Below are 21879 nucleotides of genomic sequence, written 5' to 3'. Positions count from 1 at the left end.
TTCTCTTGTCTAATTGCCATGGCTAATGTTTCCAGAACTATATTGAACAAGAGTGGTGATAGTGGACATCCTTGTCTTGTTCCTGATTTGAGGGTGAAGGATTTCAGTTTTTGACCATTTAGTATGATATTGGCTGCTGGTTTTTCATAGGTGGCTTTTATCAGTTTGAGGTAGAGACCATCTATTCCAATTTTTGTAGGGTTTTTATCATAAATGAATGTTGGATTTTGTCAAATGCTTTTTCTGCATCTATGGAGATAATCATATGGTTTTTGTCCTTGGCTCTATTGATATAGTGTATTACATTGATTGATTTTTGTATATTGAATCATCCCTGCATCCCTGGGATGAATCCCACTTGGTCAGGGTGTATGATCTTCTTGATGATCTTCTGCATTCTATTTGCCAGTATCTTATTAAGGATTTTTGCATCTATCTTCATTAGTGAGATTGGCCTATAGTTCTCCTTTTTGGTTGGGTCTTTCTCTGCTTTGGGGATCAAGGTGATGCTTGCTTCCAGGAATGAATTTGGGAGTAATGCTTCCCTTTCAATTTCATTGAAGAGTTAAAACAGTAGTGGCAGCAGTTCCTCTCTAAATGTGTTTTAGAATTCAGCAGTGAAGCCATCAGGGCCTGGGCTTTTCTTAGTTGATAAGTTTTTTATTACATTTTTAATTTCATTGGTTGATATTGGGTGGTTTAGAATTTTTAGGTCTTCTTCATTCAACTTTGGTAATTCATATGTATCTAGGAATCTGTCCATTTCTTCTATGTTTTTCATCTTATTGGTGAATAGGTTCCAGAAGTAGGTATTCGTGAGCTTCTGGATTTCTGCTGGGTCTGTTGTAATTTCACCCTTTTCATTCCTAATTGCATGGATTTGGGCCTTTTTTTTCCTTTTTTTGATAATGTTGGCTAAGGGTTTGTCAATTTTGATGATTCTTTTGAAGAACCAACTCTTGGCTTCATTGATTTTTTGTATCATTCTCTTAGTCTCTATTGCACTGATTTCTCCTCTGATCTTTATAATTTCCTCCCTTGTATGAGCTTTGGGTTTGTCCTCCCCTTTTTCTAGAAGCTTGCGGTTCAGCATCAGGTTGTTTAATTGGGCTCTTTCTGTTTTCCTAATATGCGTATTCACTGCTATGAATTTCCCTCATAAGACTGCTTTCATTGTGTCCCATAGATTCTGATATGTTGTATTTTCATTGTCATTTAATTGAAGGAACTGTCTGATTTCTTCTTCAATTTCCTCTTTGACCCACTGGTTATTCAGAAGTGTGTTGTTCATTTTCAACGTGTTTATGAAATTTTTGTGTTTCTTTTGCTATGCATCTCCAATTTCATCGCACTATGGTCTGATAATATACAGGGGATAACTTCAATTCCTTTGCACTTACTTAAACAGGTTCTATGCATGAGTTTGTGGTCTGTTTTGGAGAATGACCCATGTGCAGCTGAGACAAATGCGTATTCTGATTTTGTGGGGTGGAACACTCTGTAAACATCTGTTAAGTTCATTTAATGTTCAAGAGCTTGAATGAGTTCTAGTATTTCATTAATTAATTTTTGTCTAGTTGATCTGTTTGTGGCAGTGGAGTGTTGTGATCCTCCACTACAATTGTATTAGTGCATATATGACTTTTCATGTCCATTAGTATTTGTTTTATATAGTTGGGCACACTAGTGTTTGGTGCATAGAAATTTATGATTGTCATCTCTTCTTCTTGGATTGTTCCCTTTACAAGGATGTACTGTCCTTCTTTGTCTCTCTTAATCAGTGTTGGTTTGATATCTACTTGATCTGCAAAGAGGATAGCTACTCCTGCTTTTTTTTGGGTTCCTGTCACATGGAGTATTGTTTTCCACCCTTTAACTTTCAGTCTATGAGTTTCATTTTGAATTGTGTTTCTTGTATGCAGCATATTGTTGGATTTTGCTTCTTGATCCATTCTGCCTATCTATTTCTTTTGATTGGTGAACTGAGACAATTAACATTGATGGTTATAACTGAAACATATTGACTTATCATTGTCATGCCTTTTTCTTTTTGTTGGGTTCTCCCCCTTTACATTTAATTTCTTGTTGCACCAGATGGGTTAATTCTGCTTTGCATCCTGGGGATGTGATCCTCAGTTTCTGTTCCTAGGATATTGTGTAAAATTTTTTGGAGTTCTGGTTTGGTATTCATGAAGTTCCTAGGGATCTTTGTCATGTAAGTATCTTATTTCACCATCAATTTTGAAAGTCAGTTTTGCAGGGTACATCAATCTGGGTTGGAGGCTGTTTTCCTTTAGGGCTTGGAAGAAGTCACTCCAAGCTCTTGTTGCCTTGATGGTGTTGAGAATTCTGCTGTGATTCTGATGGGCTTCCCTTTGTATGTGATTTGTTTCTTTTCTCTAACTGCTTGTAGAACTTTGTTCTTCTGTTGGGTTTCTGGAATCTTAACAATTATATGCCTATGTGTAGATTTTTTTGATCAAGGCTATTTGGAGTCCTATATGCCTCACTTATGTGTATGTTAAGTTCATTTCCCCTGCTTGGGAAGTTTTCTGTCATTACTTCTGTGTGAAGAGTTCTTTTTTTGTCATCTGCACTCTCTCCTGTTTCTTCTTTGACTCCAATCAGTCTTATGTTGTGCTTCTTTGCATCGTCTAGCAGCTGCTGGATTGATTTCTTGTGTTCCCTTAACATTTTGAAACAATTTTTTTTTTCCTGGTCACTAATTGCAATCTCATCTTCTATATCTGAAATTCTGTCCTCACATTGGCTCATTCTGCTGTGTAGACATTCAATGGAGTTTTTGATCTCCTGGAAATCTATTTGCATCTGCTTTATGGATTCTATTTGTTTCTTATGTTGGGATTCCATCATGTTCTTCAGCTCCTGTCTAGATTTATTAATCATGTCTTGCACTAGGAGCTCAATCTCTGCTGTTATTTGAGAAATTATTTCTGATTTCATTTTATCCAGATCCTCTTTTGTTGCCAGTTCAGTGGGTCCAGGTGGTTGAGTATCAGTGTTCCATGTCATTTCCCTTTGGGGTTGCTGTTGGTGATCTGGAAGTGTGGTTTTGAGACTTATTTACGTGTCCTCTCTTTTAGACCTTGTGAGGGGCGGGGAGTGGCCTCTGTGTTGTTGGTGCCCCTGAGGCTCACCTCCTCTGAGCTGGGAGAGGTGGGACAGTGGCTCACAAGCCCCTTCCTCTGGGCCTGGAGTGCTGGAACAGACAGTGGCCCAAAAGCCCTTTCCTATGGGCTGGGAGTGGTGGGATGGATGGTAGCTGGGAAGCCCCTTCCTCTGGGCTGGGAGCAGTGGCACAGGGACTCAGAAACCCCTTCCTCTGGGCTGGGAGTGGTGGGACGGCTGTAGTAACTTTAAATATTTCAAGAAGATAAGTTTTCTTACCATCTATTACTTTTAGTTCATCATGCCATCATTGAATAGTGTGGGAACTGATTAATGCCCAATAACAGAGGAGTGTGTTGTCCAAGTTGACATATATAACTTTATTTATTGTAAACATCTAAGTCAGTAAAAAAAATATGCTGGTTACAAAGTGATCAGCTGCATAAAATCCAAGTTTCTGATCAGTATCAGCTTATTGCTATATGATTCTAAGTTACAGAAAAATTTGGAATAAGCCTCCTGTGTTAAAGAATGATTAAAGATTTAAAAATTGATTTTATAAGTTGTCTTAATTTCACAGCAAAAATATCATATCAAATCCAATCAGCAATTGAGGAGGGAAGAGATGTCTGATGAACATTGAATTGAATCCACATGACAATAAAACTGGAAATGTAAAATGTATTCCCCCAAAGATTTTTTTCAAATGCATGTTAAATGTATTAAGATGATCAAAACTTAAAGATCACTCAACTTGTAGAAACTAGTACCTCTGTGAAATCATAGTTTAACCAAGAAAAGTTAGAAAATCTTGGTTTCATTACTTGATTTTAACAGTGCACCTCACATCCTAGTCTAAGTTAGCCAAATGGGTATTCTGAACTCACACCCACAGGCACACATCTTTTCATTGGCTCCTGAACGCATTTAGAAGAAAAGCCCGTATTATAGTTTGAAAGATGCTGAGTAATATGCCACTTCTTGCTTCTTTCTTCTCTTGTTTCATACTGCTCTCTATACCTTTCCTTCACTTGTCCTTATTTTCTTTAAAATATGCCAAGTTAATTCTCCCTGAGGATATTTTCATTAGTTTTCTCTTCCTATCAGGTGAAGGACCCTTGTTAGCAAGACAGACTCCATATTGCTACTTGACCTACCTGCCTGCCCTTTAGATAAACTCAGAAGGAGGAAGCTTAGAAACCTCCTCCCCTTAGAGAGTCTCTTAGAAACAACAATTAATCAACTATTGTTTTACAAATGTCTAACAGCAGGACGTTCCGCTTCTGTACCTTTTGCTTGCTTTACTAGTTCTATCCCATAGGGGGGCCTAGAAACTGTTGGTCTCAAAGGTGTATAAAACATGTTTGTCAACCCCCAGTCAAGGCTCGAGTCCCATGCTCAGCTCGGGTCTCGGCCGGTAATAAACTCCTGTGTGGATTTAATATCGGTCTCTGGTTGGTTCTCTCTCACTGGGTGCAACATCAGGAACATCCTTCAACATATATGGCAAAGCTCATTTCTGTCTTCCTAGTGTTTCTTTAAGTATCAACTCCTCAGGAAACCCCTTCTGAATTTCTGTGCTTAAAATAATGCATCCCTGACCTTGATCATTCTGTCTTTCTTTGGCCTATTTTCATTTTCTTTATAGTGCTTTCCACTACCTGGTAACAAATTATTGACTGGTTGGCCAAATGATTTTCTCTCTCAAAAGACTATAGTGCCTAGAATGGAAGTTCCATTGTGTGCCTTGTTTACCACTGTGTCCCTGGTACACTAAAAATGGCACACAATTGGCACAAAATATTTGTTAAATGAATAAATGAACAAAACTATATCCAGTATTACTGTCATTAAATGAATTAATCATCATTTGACTGACAGAAAGTGACTTTAGAAATCTAGTTATATTTTTATATATGGTTTTCTCACAATATATATATGAATGCAAGGTTTCACAGGAAAAATAGCAGTTATTATAAAAAAAATGTTTAAAAGAGAATGTTTTTATAGAAAACCAGATGATATTTCACCACTTTATTACAATGGTACAAAACATATATGATACTATGAATTGTCTCTCCTTTAATTCATTCAAACATTTATTAAACTTATATTTTACTCTGGGTATTTTGAATAGTATCATTCTCACAAACTTTGTAACATTTTAGATACAACATTTTTAAAAGTATATGCATATAGGACTAAACTTACAAAAATACTTTAAATGTATAACTAAAGGATAAGTAGTAATTACATGGGTTAAGGGATACAGGCAGAGAATAGTATAAGTTGCAGGAATAAGCCAGGAAGTTGTTCAAAATCTGAAAAAGGTTCTCCATGACTGGACTATAAGAGTGAGGGTGAGAGAAGCATGAAGAGCAGGTGGAGTGCCTCAAGAGAGGCAGAGGGTCCATTACGATGGGGCTTTCTTCTCAGCCACATGAAGAATCCTGAAGTTTCTTGTATGTATATTGGAAAGCCACTGCAAGGCATTTAGTACATGACTTGCATGATCTAATTTTATTACAAACATACCAACCTGAATGTACTTGTAAATGGATTAAAATGGGATAAGAGATGATTCTAGACATACAGTTTTGTTAAGACAATTTTAGTATATCAGGCGATATAGTTTGACTATATTGTTAGCAAAAAGAAAATATAGGAATGAAGTTGCGGAGATAGCCTTAAAGGATACCAGATAGAAAACAATGACTGATTAGAATTTGAAGAGAGTCAATGACGCAAATGTGTAAACACTTACTTCTGTATTTTCAACTTGAATGACTGAATGAATGTTAGCACATTTTCTGGAAGCATCAGGTTAGAAAGAAGGTTGTGATTTGTTGTTTATTTCTGTTGAGTTTGAGCTTTTGGAAGACATTCAAGCAAATATGTTCAGAAGAACAGAGATATGTGGGAAGACTTGAAAGTCTTGATAGTTAACAAAATAGCCTGGAAGACATGGGATCAATGAAACAAGAATCTGGGAAAATGACCTCCTGAGAAACCCTAAAAATTCATGGTTGGATGGAAAAGGATGGAGATATCAGGATATTGAAAATAAGTGTCAAAAAGCAAGGAAAAAAAATAGAAATGTGCCATCATAGAAATTAAGAGCATAGATAGTTCAATAAAAGAGGAAACTGTCAGCTCTGTCAACCTGGTTGGGAGATGCAGGGAGAAAACAATAGAGAACTACAGAGTTGAGAAATATGAAGGACGTAGTGAGTTGAATGTGAGCAATTTCAGGCAAGAAGTAAAAGTAAGGCAAACGGATTGAAGAATACAGTGGACACTTGATTTATGAATTCAATTCATTCCTGAGGGCTGGTTGTAACCCGAGTTGGTCAATTGAAGGCTCAGGCTCCTCTACACAGCCTTCAGAGTCTCTCTCCTGTATACAAGCAGATCTCAGTGTCCTTAGAGAGACATTGACCCAGGATTTCTCAACCTCACACAGGAAAGAATGTTGGAATGTTCCTTCCAGAACACTTTAAGCATTAAATTTTTATATGAGACCATCTGGAAGCACAAGTGGCTGGCATTTGCGTCATAATTCAAGATTTTGTTCGTAAGTTAAAACTAAAATTCCAGTCATAACCCAGTTATTTGTATGTCAGGCTGGTCATTACTCAAGGGTCCATTGAAGAACAATTTGAGACAGTAGCTAAAGAAAGTTTGTAGCAAATACTTTATTTTAGGATTTAATTCAGTTTTTTCCTAACACACAATTACGTTAAATACATGTAGCATTTCAGGTAATTTCAGAACTTCAACATATTCCCTAAATACACTGATTGGTTCAGAAGATCAGGTATAATTTTCCCTTACCCAGTTTATTATTCTTAATTCTTCCTAAGCTTCATTTCTTCAACACTGAATGGGCCTACAATATTCCAGTCTCTTTGTCTACATATGATATCAGTTACTGAAAGAGATGTATTTAAATGTCCAATATTATTATTGAATTGTAAAGAACTTCACTTAGTTTTCACTTTTGTTTTAACCATTTTTGAAGGTACAATATTTAATGTATGCAAATTTTATACACCATATATTCTTGCTGATTTGATCCATTTATCATTATTAAATGCCTTTATCTCATAGTAGTTATGTCTTTACAAGCTCATTAATATTATTTTGGTTAAGGCTTACATGCATCTTGAAAGCTATCTTTGTCAGTATAATAAAAGTGATTTTGAGTTGAATGCATAATTTAAACTCTGCAGAAAAATAATCTCTAGGCCCAGATGGTTTCACTGGGAATTATATCAAATATTAATAGAAATTTTATATTCTGTCTTCAAAAAAATGCAACTGGAAGAAGTATTTAAGTATTTTCCAACTTATTTTATCAGGCAATACTTCTTTGTTATCTAAAACTGGGAAAAGAGGGGCGGGGCCGGGGGGAGAAGAGAAAAAGAAAGGAAGAGGAGAGAGACACTAGAGACAAATATTCCTCAAAAATAGAGATACAAATATTCTACATACATACAAAACAATTATATCCCATTATCATAGAACTAACTATATATCCAGTAGAGGTCTAAAGAGAACTCAGAGTAGTTCCATGTACCTGTTATCCCATTTCCCCCAATAATCATTTCATAATTACAGTACAGCTTCTAAACCAGGAAATGAACAATAGTATAAATGTTCAGCTATATTTCAATATCATTTTATCTTGTGAAAAGATTAATATAATCATAACAAAATGCTAAAATATTTCATTGTCACAAGAATCACCCACACATTACCCCTTTGTAAGCACACTTGCTGTCTCTTCCCACAGTCTCTAAACACTTGGCAACCATTGAAGTGTTGTCTATCTTCAGAATTATATCATTTCTAGAATGTTGGATGGATGTAATCACAGAGATTGTGATTATTTCAGTTGGCTTTTTTCCTCTTGGCATAATATCCTACTTCCATTCAAGTTGTATTTATTAATAATTTGTTCATTTTCATCAATGTGTAGTATTTTGTATTATGCAAACAGTCATTTTGCTTGATCATTCACCTATTATAACACAGTTGGGTTCTTTTTAGTTTTTGGTCATGACAACTAATGCTGCTATGGACTATCATGTTCATGTTTTTATAGATACATATTCATTTCTCTGGGATAAATGCCCAGTAGTGTAATTGCTGGGTCATATGGTAATCATATATTTAATTTTAGAGAAACTGCCAATATATTTTCCCAAGCTTCAGTACCATTTTGCATTCCAACCAAACTCTGTGAAAGATCTACATTGTCTCTATCCTCCTCCAGCATTTAGTATTGTGACTATGAGTTTTCCTTTAATTTAGCTCTTCAGACACATGTGTAGTGATATCTCATCAGTCCATCGTGGACTTTTTAATATAAATTTTCCTGATATTTAGTGACGTTGAACATCTTTTCATGTGCTTATTTACCATCCAAATATCCTTGTAATGAAATGTCTCTGCACATCTTTTGCCCATTTTAAGTGGAATTTTTCCATTTAATTTTTGAGAGTACTTTTTATATATTCTAGGCATGAGTTTGCTTTTGTTTGTTTTTGGTACTGGGGATCAAACTCAAGTCCTTAAGATTTTAAGGCAGGCATGGTGCCACTGAGCTAAATCCCCAGCCTATGAATTCTTTATCATAAATGTGGTTTATACATGTTTTCTCCATGTTTGTATTATTTTAATCCTAAGAAATGCCTTTCAAGGAGTCAATTGGCTTTTATTTTGGTAAATTCCATCTTATCCTACTTAAAATATCTGAATCATGTTTTCATGTCTAAGTGCTCTTAGATAAGTACCAGACTCAAGGGATATCTAATGTTTTTATCCTGACAGGTTTGTATTTTACTTTTAAATGGGATTCATTTTGAAGTATTTAGTAAATTATGAGATTTAGAGATTTTTTTTCTCTCAATCATCACTTATGGATATTCAATTGCTCTACTGAAAAGAAATGTCTTATTTCACTGAAACTCTTCCACACTTTTGTCAAAAATTAATTGGCAGCAGTTATATGTATTTTTAAGTATAACCCGTTCTTCTTAGTATCTGCCTCTGAATCCCACAGTCTTTTTTATTTTCAGTATTGAGGTTTGTACTCAAGGCCTAATGAATATTAGGCAAATACTCTGCCACTGACCTATATCATAGCCAATCATATAGGTTTGCTTAATGTCACTATGTAATAACTCATTAAATCACTTATAGAGAGAAACTCAGCCAGTCCCAGCACCCAGAAGGAAGCTCCCCACCTCCATCCCAGGCTCCTAGGGCAGTGAAGCTCAGCAGGTCCCAGCACCTGGAAGGAAGCTCCCCGCCTGCTTCCATCCCAAGCTCCTAGGGGAGAGAAGGTGAGCCGTGTGAGTGCCAGAAGTACCACCCCCCCATGGAAATGAGAAGACATGTAAACAAGTCTCAAAAACAGATTTCTGGATCACCTACAGCAACCTCAAAGGGAAACGAGATGGAACAATCTGATACTTAACCACCTGGACTCTCTGAACTGGCAACAAAAGAGGATCTGGGAAAAATGAAATCAGAAATAATTACTCAGATAACAGCAAAGATTTTGCTCATGGTGCAAGACATGATTAATAAATCTAGAGAGGACACAGGTAAAAAATAGAGGATCTGAGGAACATGATGGAATCCCAACATAGGAAACAAATGGAATCCATAAAACAGATACAAACAGATTTCCAAGAGATTAAAAACTCCATTGAAAGTCTGCGCAGCAGAATGAACCAATGTGAGGATAGAATTTCACATATAGAAGATAAGATTGCAATTAGTGAGGAGGAAAAGAAAAATTGCTTAAAAATTGTAAGGGAACACAAGGAATCAATCCAGCAGCTGCTAGATGATGCAAAGAGGAATAACATAAGATTGATTGGAGTCAATGAAGAAAGAGGAGAGAGTGCAGATGACATAAAAAAAGTGTTCACAGAAGTGATGGCAGAAAACTTCCCAAGGAGAGGAAAAGAACTTGACATACAGATAAGGGAGACGTATAGGACTCCAAGTAGCCTTGATCAAAAAACAATCTACACATAGGCATATTATTATATATTATTATATATTATTATATATTCCAGAAATCCAACAGAAGAACAAAATTCTACAAGCAGTGAGAGAAAAGAAACAAATCACATACAAAGGAAAGCCCATCAGAATCACAGCAGACTTCTCAATGCAAACCCTCAAGGCAAGAAGAGCTTGGAGTGATGTATTTCAAGCCCTAAAGGAAAACAGCCTGCAACCCAGATTGATGTACCCTGCAAAACTATCTTTCAAAATGGATGGAGAAATAAGATACTTTCATGATAAAGAGCACCTCAGGAACTTCGTAAATATCAAGCCAGCACTCCAAAAAATTTTAGACAATACCCTAGGAAAAGACAATGAGGATCACAACCCCAGGAAACCCAGCAGAATGAATCCACTGGGCATGACAAATTAAATGCAAAGGGGAAGAATCTAACAAAAAGAAAAAGGCATGACAAGGCTTTTAAAACTTTTAACTTCATCTCCCTAATGAGTGTATAATTCAATGTTATTATTGTACTGATTTGTATTTTTCTGATTCTAGAGTTGCACACCATTCCTTGTGCTATACTGGCTATTTATTATCTTCTTATGTCTACATTTTAATTAGGTTGTCTATTAATGAGCTGTAAGAATTCTTTATATATTCTGCTCATAGGTTATATGCATTGTAAATATGGTCTGCTTAAGGACTACTTGTCATTTGAATGATGTCATTTAAAGTTTAACTTTTGATAGAATCTCATTTTTTTTCTTTTACACATCATGTTTTTTGTATCCTAGGTAGTTCTTGCCTACCCTGAATTCATAAATATTTTCCCTTATAATTTCTTCTTAAAGTTTTATACTTTTAGGCTTCTTATTTAGGTTCATAGATCCCTTCAAGTTATTTTCATGTATGGAAGAAAAGGGTTGAGGTTAATTTTTTATATACGGATACCAGGTGTTCTAGTGCTGTTTACTGAAAACACTATTTCTTCTTCGGCTCTTGAATTGAGTTTATATTCTATAAAATGCTAATATTAAATAATCTTGCAAAACTCAGTGGACCATATATGTTTGGTTCTATTTGTAGATTCTCTGTTTTATTCAAATGATCTATATGTCTTTCCTTACACCAACACTGCCTTAATTACTGTAGCTTTAGAAGAAGTCTTAAAATTGGGTACTAAATGTCTTCCAACACTGTTTTTGTTTTTGTTTTTGTTTTTAACTTTTCTTGGTCCTTTGTACTCCTACATAACTTTTAAATTTCAATATCCAATTCTTCATTTATAGCAAGTATACACAGACCTGAATTTTTATATATACCTTGTGTTTTCTAATCCTGCTAAATTCAAGTACAAGTTCTAGGGGCTTCTAGAGATTTCTTAGTGTTTTCTATGTAGATGATCATGTCATTTACATATAAAGATTTTGCTTCTGCCATGCCAATCCTATCCTAGTTGTGTCATTTTATTGCCAGACTATTTTGGTGGGGACTAGGTTTCAAAGTTTAATGGACAGATAAAGAGTAAGCATATCTGCCCTTGTTCCCCACCTTAAGGAGAAAGCATTGTATCTTCTCCATTTATATAAGGAATTCTCGCTGGAAGTGTGGAGTAAATGTCTTTAATCTATTGAGAAGTTTCTGTTCTACTTCTAGGCTCCTGATAGATTTTACCATGAACAGCTGTAGAATATAATCCAATACTTTTTCTCCAACTAGTGACAGGATCATATGGCTTTTCCCTTTCCTCTGTTAAAATGACGACTTTTGGGGGTGGATCTTCCAATGCTGAACCAACACTGCCATCCCTATAACAAAACCACTTTCTACATTCTGCCAGATCTGACTTCCAATAGTTTGTTTTGTTAAACAAATTTCTATCTATGTTCATACTTTTTTTCTATTATCTTTATCCAGTTTTAGGATTAGCTCAATGTTATGTTCCTAAAATGAGGGGAGAAGTGTTCCTTCTTTTTTCTGCTTTAATTGTTTGATATAATTTATCAGTTAAAATGTATATGAGCCTGTTGTTGTCATATAGGTAGGTTTTCAAGCTAGGAATATACTTTCTTTAATAGGTGCTATTCAAATTTTATATTTCCTCCAGAGTTAATTTCATTAATTTGTCTTCCAAGGTACTTCTTAGAAGTTGTCAAATTTATTTCAAAAACAATTTTTGTAATATGCTTTCTATATCCTTTTAAATTGCGTAAAATATGTGGTAATGTCTCCTAGATCTTAATATTGTAATTTAAAAAATGTATAACTGATATTGTGTAACAGGAAGAAAAGGTCTAAAAGAGCAGGGTTATTGTGAGGGGTAGGGGAAGGGAATAAAGGGAAAAGAAAAAAAAATGAGAAGAGGAAAAAAAATGGAAACAAGGTCTTTGCAAATAGGGAAGAGTGGAGGGGGTGAAGGGAGGGCAAGGGAAGGGGAAAAAAATAAGAACCAAGATACTCATGTAAAGGTACAAGATCCCAATGATGAATGTAACTGTATTTTATACCAAAAATGTACCAATAAACTTAATGGGAAAAAAATCACTTATAGATTCCTCCCATTATATAACTGTCAACTTATTTTAACAAATTAGTGTATTTCATCAAAATTGTCAAATTTATATGTGAAGAATTTTTCATAGTATTCCCTTATAATTTTATTAACATTTTCAGGATGTGTCATTATTGCTGATAATGGTAATTTGTACTGTCAGTCTTATTAGAGGTTTGCCATTTTTAATGATAGTCATTTTTTAATGTTATTACTTAATTACATTCTTGTAATTTGAAAATTTTACCCATTTCTGCTTTTATGTTTACACTTCCTCCTACTTGCTTTAGGCTCATAATGCCAGCTTCTTGATATGTGAGTTTTGATTTGGAGTTGAGATTTTTTTCTGTTTTTTGATGTATGCATTTGGTACAACAAATTTCCTCTTCAGCACAGTTTCAGCAGAAGCATACAAAATTTATAATTTCAAATCTTTCACTCAGGTCAATATTTTTATACTCATCTGAAGGTTTTTTCACAACCTGAAGATTATTTAGACAATTATTATTAGTTTCAAATTGAGGCATTTTTCCGTCAATGCTCTGTTATTGATATCTAGTTTGATTCCATGTTTGTCATTTTTGTTTTAATCTGTTGGGCACTTTCCTTATAGATCAGGAGTATTTATCCTGATACATATTCCACAGGCACTTAAGAATATTGTATAACTTGCACTTGTTGGGTGTTTGGTAAATATCAAGTAGATCTTATTAGTTAATGGCATTGCACTGTTTCTATATCATTACTGATTTTGTGTCTAGCTATTTTATCAATTCCTGAAAGTGAGCCTTCAAGTCTCCAAATATAACTGTGGACGTATATATTATTCTGTCTTCTACCAAATTTGCTTCACATGTTTTAGAGCTCTTTTATTTGGTGTATGTATATTTAGGATGTCGTCTTGGGATTCGCTTTTGTCATTATGTAATAATGCTTATTTTCTCTGCTCTAAAATCATTTTATCTGATATTAATTTAGCTATTCCTGCTGTCTTCGAATGAATATTTTCAAGTGTATATTTCTCTAACATTTACTTCAGCCTACCTAATAGGAAACTTATATAAGGTCATTAAAATGTGAATTAGTAATTCTTCCACTCTGCTAATATATATATAGCAATTATTTTTCCTATATCTTTTTTTCCCCTGGTACCAGGGATCAAACTCAGGAAGGCGCAGTGCTACTGAGCTAAATCCCTGGCCTATGTAGCAATTATTTTATACAGATCATTTAAATTTCAGTTATTTTTGCTCTGTTATGCCTTAAGTCTGTCAATCATTTTCCCCCTCTGGTTCTTTCCATCTATTTCTCTATTGTTGCCTGTCTTTTGGTTATTTGAACATTTGTTAGGATTCTCTTTTTATTATAGTGATTTTGAGTGCATTTCTGGGTATAGCCTAATAGTGACTGTAATACATATTTATAATTCTTCACATTTTAATGACATTATTATCAATGCAAGTAAAATATAGATACTTTATTTCTGTTTAGGTTTCTGACACTTTGAAAATAGTATTGTCTTAATTATTTCCTCCACACACGTTACACATAACACTAAGTGGCATTATAACCTTCGTTTCGACCATAAAAATTATTTTTAAAAATGAGTGTGGATACTAGTTTATTGTACTGAGATTTATTGTAACTCTAATGCTCGTTGGTAATTTTAAGTTTCTGAGTTATTTCCTGTCTATTTAGACAAATCATCTTAGTCATTTTACATGGTTTGAATTATCAACAAGAAATTATCTTAATATTCTTTCGTTTAATAATATTTTTGTTCTTTAATTTCTCTATAGATTTCTTCCCTATTAAAGGAATATAGTTCACAGATTCTTTTACTTGAATCCTGCTTCAGGTTCAATTTGTGATTATTTCTGTCTTCAATGTGTGATTATTTCTGTATTTGAAATATATTTGTTGTGAAGTGTTTGTTTTCTATATTTACCATTTTCTAAATTTACCCATACATTCATTGTCTTAACCAAGGTTTTGAAAGATTTTCTTCTGAATAAATTCTTCTTTGGTCAAGTTAAGTACCAGAACACTCATGCTTAAATTCTTCTGTAAAAATTAGTAATTATGCATTAAGCAAATACATGTTTGTAGAACACTTACGATATTATTTGTCTGGAATTTAGAGAATTGATGTTGAACTGAAAGAAAAACAAAACCATACCTTCTGTGTTATAGCCAAAAAGAAAGTAAAGAAGCATAGAAACAGTTGATTAACAATGGGTAAAAACATGTTAAAAAAGAAAAAAAAAGAAAGGTGGTAAAGAGGTGGTTGAACCAGGAGGGAAGGATGAGAAAGGAGAGAAAAAAAGAATTAAGATGTATATGTACTATCTGCCAATAAGGAAGGTAAATATTATATACTACAAGCATGTAATAATAAAGTGATCTGAAAAAATAAAGGGTACAACATATACACAATTTTCCAAATCACATGAAATCCTTCCTCATTTTACAGGCAATTCTATCTGAGATACCTGCTTTATTTTCACATATATATCTTGTCTTCAATATCACTAGGAAAGTATTATGTATGAGGAGATTACTTGATAAAGCTAAAACTTCCTTATGGTAATTTTGAGAAATTCTTCCAAAACTAAATTGTTTCCAGAGATAATTTCTTCTGTATTACTTTTTCCCTTTATTTCTTTCTTCCTAATTAGAAAATAAGGTGATATTCTCTTAAATCTAGAGTTAAAATACTATTTGTCTCACTAATGACTCACAGTTCATTATATATGAGCTCTGTATTTGCTATACTATATTCAACATTAATTGACTGGAACACATGAGGTAACATATTCCTTATTTTATGTGGCCTGCACATTGTGAAATGCTGCTCTCCATACAATCAAGATATATCAGGGTACCAGAACCAAGACTGCTACATACCATGTATACCGTCTTTGGTTTATGTCTTCTATAGAGGCCATCATGTAGGGTTTCCCCTTCCTGGGTCTATCTCTAAGCACTTTCAGACTAGGTTCAATCTGTCTAGGCCCTAAAACTGATCTAGAATCGACTCTTCTCAGGTAGTTCCAACCTGGGAATTCTTATATTCTTTAACTTCAAACTTCACTTACACTGTTATTCCCATTAGTTCTGGTCTCTGTGACCTCCAATGTAGTAACTAATGTAGCCAATTATATCCATTAATAAAAGGGAGATTCCTGAAGCAAAAATCACATCACTCTCAAATAACATCAGGCTTTGTTTTTATAAGCATTCCTTGGAGATAATAAGATAACCATTCTTTCGTTTTAAAATTTAAGTAATTATTCCAGCATAGAGAAACTCAAATTCCAAAAAATCCAGTAGGAACGCCATTGTAGACTAGGAATTTGTTACAGGTAGGTCTTTTATATACCTCACAAATGACAAATATATAAAATATCAATTCTGGGAACATTTTTGGCTTCTCTTCCTAAAAGAGCGATTCCATTTGACTAACAATCCTCTTTAAACTTGAATGGTCTTAAGAAACCACTCAAAATTCTCAGGTAAACATTCCATTGCTTTATGTCTCAAGGGTTACCTTATTCATTAAATCTGAAGTAAAATGCCATTCTTTAGAAATATTTAGCTAAATGTTCATTAAAATTATACTTCCCGTAATACAAAAAAGAACAACATATTAATCTGTCTTAGGTTCATGGCAAACACTTTTATATTTGTTCAGTTGAACATATATACTCAAATGTCATCAAGGCACAAATAGAAGCTGCGACTTATAAATATACATGTCACTTAAATGTAAACAATTGACTTTTTCCTACTCTGACAATAATTCGAGAAACTCAAAATACTTTCCTGAAAAGATATGTATACATTTTGATAGAAGAAAACTTTATTTTTTAAGGCTTTTGAAATTAAAAAGAGCACTTTTGTGATAGGGAATGGCAATTCAGCTCAGAGAAATAGTAATCACCTTAAAAAAGGAACAGATCTACCACTAGCCACAACCACTGTTCACTTAACACTTACCATACCTTGTAGTTAATAGATATAATTTATAAATGACAGAAATTGCCCTTGTCGTTGCACCGCTGAAAAAATTATAGTCATTATAAGCACCATATAATTTTTGTTAAGAAGATATTTACTTGTGTATATTTTCAGCAGGCTGTACCAACTCTACAACAAATCTTTGAGTTTTGGGCGCTAAATGAAATAATCAGATATCTACAATCTTTTTGGACCTCCTGACCAATTTTTTTATAACAGCATATACAGTTTTGTTCTGAGTCATTTATTCATACATAATTCCTTTTTGTATTCTCTGCTGCTTTTCTTTATCACATTTTTGCTTTCTTTGGGCTGATGTGCTAATGATTTATGAAGGGAAGAAGAGTAAAAACTCACAAGGAAATAAATTAATGCAGTAATACTTGTATTTTTTTCAAATGTCCAAAATGATAACCTATATAGGGTTCCTGGAATCTAAAGGAGCAACTAATAAAAAACATTGAAAAAATCTATCTTTACAATGAATTTGTTTCCCCTTTATTGAAAATAATCACAAAGTTAATACATTTTAGAGAACAAACTCAGACACGGTGACCAAATATGAACACGTGACAAAATACTTCTATGAATCATCTCCTTTAGTTATTATCAAAATTAATTCAGAGACTCATCATTTAATCTTCTAAATATTCTGAGCATTTGAATTCCTAAGATTTCCCAGGAATGTGTTATTGTGGAGATGATTCCCTATCGAGAGTCAAAGTGTTATTCTATGAAGCAGAGATTTCCTTTTCATTTTAAAAGTCAGAAGCCAAATAACTTCAATGGCTTTGTTTTAACACCCACAAAGTAGACAATTCTTATTATGCCATTGCAGACACATAAGAACAGAGCAGCCCTATAACTGGCATAGTTCAGTTGCCCACAAGTAGACATGGATCTTGAGAAAAGATCACTTGGTCTATGCCAAGAATCTACTATTTAGTCACAGCATCACAGAATGCTACAAAAATTGAGGGGCTGATATTTTATAAATTTTGTTGTAAAAAGTTAGAATCAGAGGATATTAGAAAAAGGAGGGACTTACTTTTCAGAGCATATCTTTCAACCTTCTCCATTGTGGATAGGAAACTATGGCCTATAGAAAAAAAAAAAAGACAACTTACAATAGAAAAAAGTTAGCCATAGCTCTGAGACAAAACTCTGAATGCAGCCCAGTGTACTTTAGCCTTTGGGAGCTCCTGAAAGGTACGATCAGTTAAGGATTATGTGCTCCAGTTTTCTGCACTGCCATATTTCACCCCTTTTAAGATGGTACCTGTGTAAATAAACTCTCCCTGAATTGTCATATTTTCCATGTTCTGCTTTCTATTATGATACTATGGAACCTTCAGCTCCTGGTCATTAATATGACACGTTCTGAACTTAGATTTTTCATCTATAAAAGGGAGGTGTTAATAACATAAAGCTCACAGAAATGAACTGAAAAAGAATGATGTAATGTGCATAAATCATTTAACAAGTGCCCAAAACATAGTAAAAGTGCAATACTAATTATCACTAGTCAGTAGAGATGGATAGGAAATTTTGATATCTAGAATGTTTAGGAAATATGTTGCGAGAATCTCATTAACTACTTGAAAAAAAACTATCCTATCATGCATGTACTGATTTTATTTAACATACAGAATATTCAAGATCTATTTTTAATGTCTCATCCTATTCCACACTAAAATTATTCCTAAATGGAAGGTAGTGGTATACAAAAATTTCAGAATATTACTTTATATCTTATATTACGGTGTCATGAAGACAAAAATTCATCTATCACATTTGCTAAATATTTTTGGAAAGAATAATTTCTTGGGCAAAAATGGGCATAAAATCCTGATAATTTATATCATCAACATGACCATTTATTTTCATTAGCATGCCATGTAGACTTACTTTCACATAGTTTGTAGGATTAATATGAACTATGTATGTGTCTATTAAATCCAGCTCTTTCAGAAGAATCAGATATCAGTAAAAGGAGCTTTATTTTTTGAACAGAGGTGACTATACATTTAACAAACTTGACTTACAATTTGTTCAGCCTGAAACTTTTCATGATGATTTTCACTGTGTAAATCTGCCTAGTATTTTTAGTGAACCTTTAAAACTAGATCCAAAAGAACACAGTGGCTTCTTTAGGGTGAATCAGAGATAGAATATGAGTTGGAAATAACTTGTAGTTAGGACAGAATATCATAAAAATTATATGATTAAATTAATTTAGTTTATATCAGCATCTCTGACAGATCCTGCTTACAGGATGCCCAAGGCTGCAACAACTTTGAGCCTCTAACATTTACCTGCTATGTTTCAGAAGACACTCTTGAAAATGCTTATGGAGACCTTAAAGAGTGCATTTCTATTTCTCATTTTCTTACGCATTAGCTCTTACTTCCTTATTATAGGAGATAATTAATAGGTCCAGAAAATTAGTTTTTTCATCTTCTAATATATATAGATACTTTCCCAAGACTTCCCAAAGTGACTGTATATATTTAATATTTAAATTTTAATTCCTTAATCATAAAATAAAACAAGAAGGAATTGAGGGCAAGTTTTATTCACTAAAACTCAAGGGAAAATTTATGCTGAAATCCAAATGGAAGTCAGAACCATTGATATTACAGTACCCAGGACAATTTAACTTAACTTTAAAGAAGAGACATAAGGAATATTTTGAGGAATATTTTAAGGAATTGTCCAGACAAAACGAGATAAATTCAACGCTAAACAGGATGTAGTCAAAGAATGAAAGGTAATACTCAAAGGTTCTAAGACAATGATGTTAACATTAAATTGTAGAAAATTCCTGTTATCCTTGTTGCACATAGTCTTATCATGCAAAGGTTTAAACTTTTTGTGTGGAAATGTTGGGTGAGAAAAAATGAGAGACACAACTCTTACCGTATGGCTCTAGGTAGCAAGATATTTTGGAACACATGAGACAAATTTAAGATCAGCTGTGCTCTTACAGTGATATTAACATGGATTAAATACTCATAGTCTTCAATCTCAATTCCCTACTCTATAAAGTATAACCCTCACTTCAAGGGTTCTTGCCAGTATTGATTTATTCATCATTTATATAACCATTAAAAATATTCCTATTTCTTACGAGTATAAGAATTTAGTGTAAAACTATTGTCTCAAACATTGGGAGAGAGACACACTATTAAAGTAATGCATGATGATTACCAGAAGGGAGAAATATAGAAGCCATTACAACATAGCAGATGGAAGCCTCACTGGAGAAATGAAAGTATAAGAGGATACATGTAAAATGAATTTGAAAAGAGCCATTCTACTATTTAAAAAAAAGTGAACAGAAAAGAGTTGCCTGATAAGCATATGTTTGGTGGCCAAAAAATGTTCATCAGATCTTTGGGTAAAATGAGATTGGAAAAGTAACTGAGTCAGTTTCTATAATGGTATAAATGTCAAACTAATAGTATATACTTGAATCTGTATGCTTAGTTATGGCATTCCAGGGAGAACTTAAAGTCACAGTACAGAGAATATGGTACATCTTCCTAGAGCATTGATTTTACTAGTGAATACATAAATATCAGTCACATAAATATCAGTAACAGACATATTGTGAAATAGAATATAAGATTCACATTACTCATAAAGGAAAAATGAGGTAGATGACAAGTTTTTAGTTCTGGTAACAACTTCAATGTCCAAATGCAGCCACCACTATAATTAGAGAATTTAATTTATATACATTTGTTCATTTACTTACAGGGTTTGTTGACTATTTTCGACAAACAATGCTATGCTCATAGTACCTAGCAAAGCTTGAGTTGATGAACATAAACAGCTTACTTTCCTAGCAATGTTTAATTGGAGAGAAAGCTTTAGATAATTTAAATGTTTATTTTCTAACTAAGAAATTACTTTTAGTCTTACTCTGTGTATAAAATTTTCTCAGGAAAATTATACACCATTAAAATACATCTATTTTAGTATCAGTACTTGGAAGAATTTTCACACTCAGATGTCTGTCAGGGTATTTGCAACCAGGTCAAGAGTCCATGGTTAGACGCACCCTTAGATGTGAGTGAGAAACACTTGGCTACTTGGTAAGAGATGCTTATATTAACTCCAAAGACAAGAAAGAAAAGTGGTAAATTTAAAAATCAAACTAATACAAAACATTTTCAGAGATATTCTGTTATAGCTCCTTAAATCCGCCTTAGCTTGAAGCATCACTTAACTAAAAATAACAAGGAATTTTTAGCTTGGTAAATCTGATATATGCAGGTGCCTTCTGAATTGTGTGCTTTTCTTAAGCATCTAGGAGATGACAGGCAGGAGGTACAAGATAAATCTGCGGCAGCTAACCCATTCAGATATCTAGATAATGCCAAGGAATCCAGGAGTGCATGTTTCAGCTTGCTGTACTCGAATTTACAATGACACTTAATATTCAATGATGAAATACAGCTTGTTTTCAGAAGGCACTGAACTGAAATCAACTTGGTCAGTACCTCTTAAAGGGTCTTCATGCATATTCAAATGCAGATTTATTTTCTTTACTGTGGTACAAATTCATGTTTAATTATTTTATTATAAAACTAATCTAAGTATCATTAAATTTAAAGAAAATGAGCTTTCCCAATTAAAATATTTATCAAAAATATCAATAACTATATTTAATATATATTTAATGTCCATTTTTATTTTTGACAGAACACTATCTTGTTGACATCTAATACAAATGTTATTTTATGTAATATTCGTGCTACTGGTTATAAAGAATTTAAAAAGATTGTGTGATAATAAGTTTTAGGTGTCAACTGGATTAAGGGATATCTAAACAGCCAGTAAAGCATTATTTCTGGGTAGTCCATGAGACCGCTTCTGGAGGAGACTGGTATGTTGTTTGGTAGACTGAATGAGAAAGTTCTGCTCTCAGTGTAATGGGTGCTGTCCAGTAACTGGTGTCCTACATAGAACGGAAAGCAGAAGAATGGTGAAAATGGACTCTCTTTCCCTCCTTCTATTTCATCTTGACCTGGAGTCTGACAGCTACTCTGCCTCTGAACATCAGAACTCAAGGTCTTCTGGTCCTCTGATCTGAGACTTGCATTAGGAGTCCCTTGGGTTTTCAGAACTTGAGCCTCTG

The 21879-nt window shown here is 33.8% G+C and overlaps 1 protein-coding gene across 7 annotated transcripts in view; it reads right to left on the bottom strand.

The window, feature by feature from the left end:
* Dmd (dystrophin) overlaps window positions 1-21879 on the bottom strand; it is a 2486572-nt gene that overhangs the window by 2200548 nt on the left and 264145 nt on the right. For all 7 annotated transcript variants that reach the window (XM_004850043.4, XM_087189971.1, XM_087189973.1 and 4 more), the window contains exon 2: window positions 17782-17832. In XM_004850043.4, coding sequence (XP_004850100.2) covers window positions 17782-17832 — 51 coding nt within the window. The remainder of the gene's footprint in view (window positions 1-17781; window positions 17833-21879) is intronic.

Source organism: Heterocephalus glaber, unplaced genomic scaffold (genome assembly GCF_053883595.1).
Source record: "Heterocephalus glaber isolate CG9 unplaced genomic scaffold, H.glaber_assembly_v1.0 deba00001547, whole genome shotgun sequence".
Lineage (NCBI taxonomy): Eukaryota > Metazoa > Chordata > Mammalia > Rodentia > Bathyergidae > Heterocephalus > Heterocephalus glaber.
Note: the sequence above shows the minus strand (reverse complement) of the source record. Positions and strands in the feature narration are given on the sequence as shown.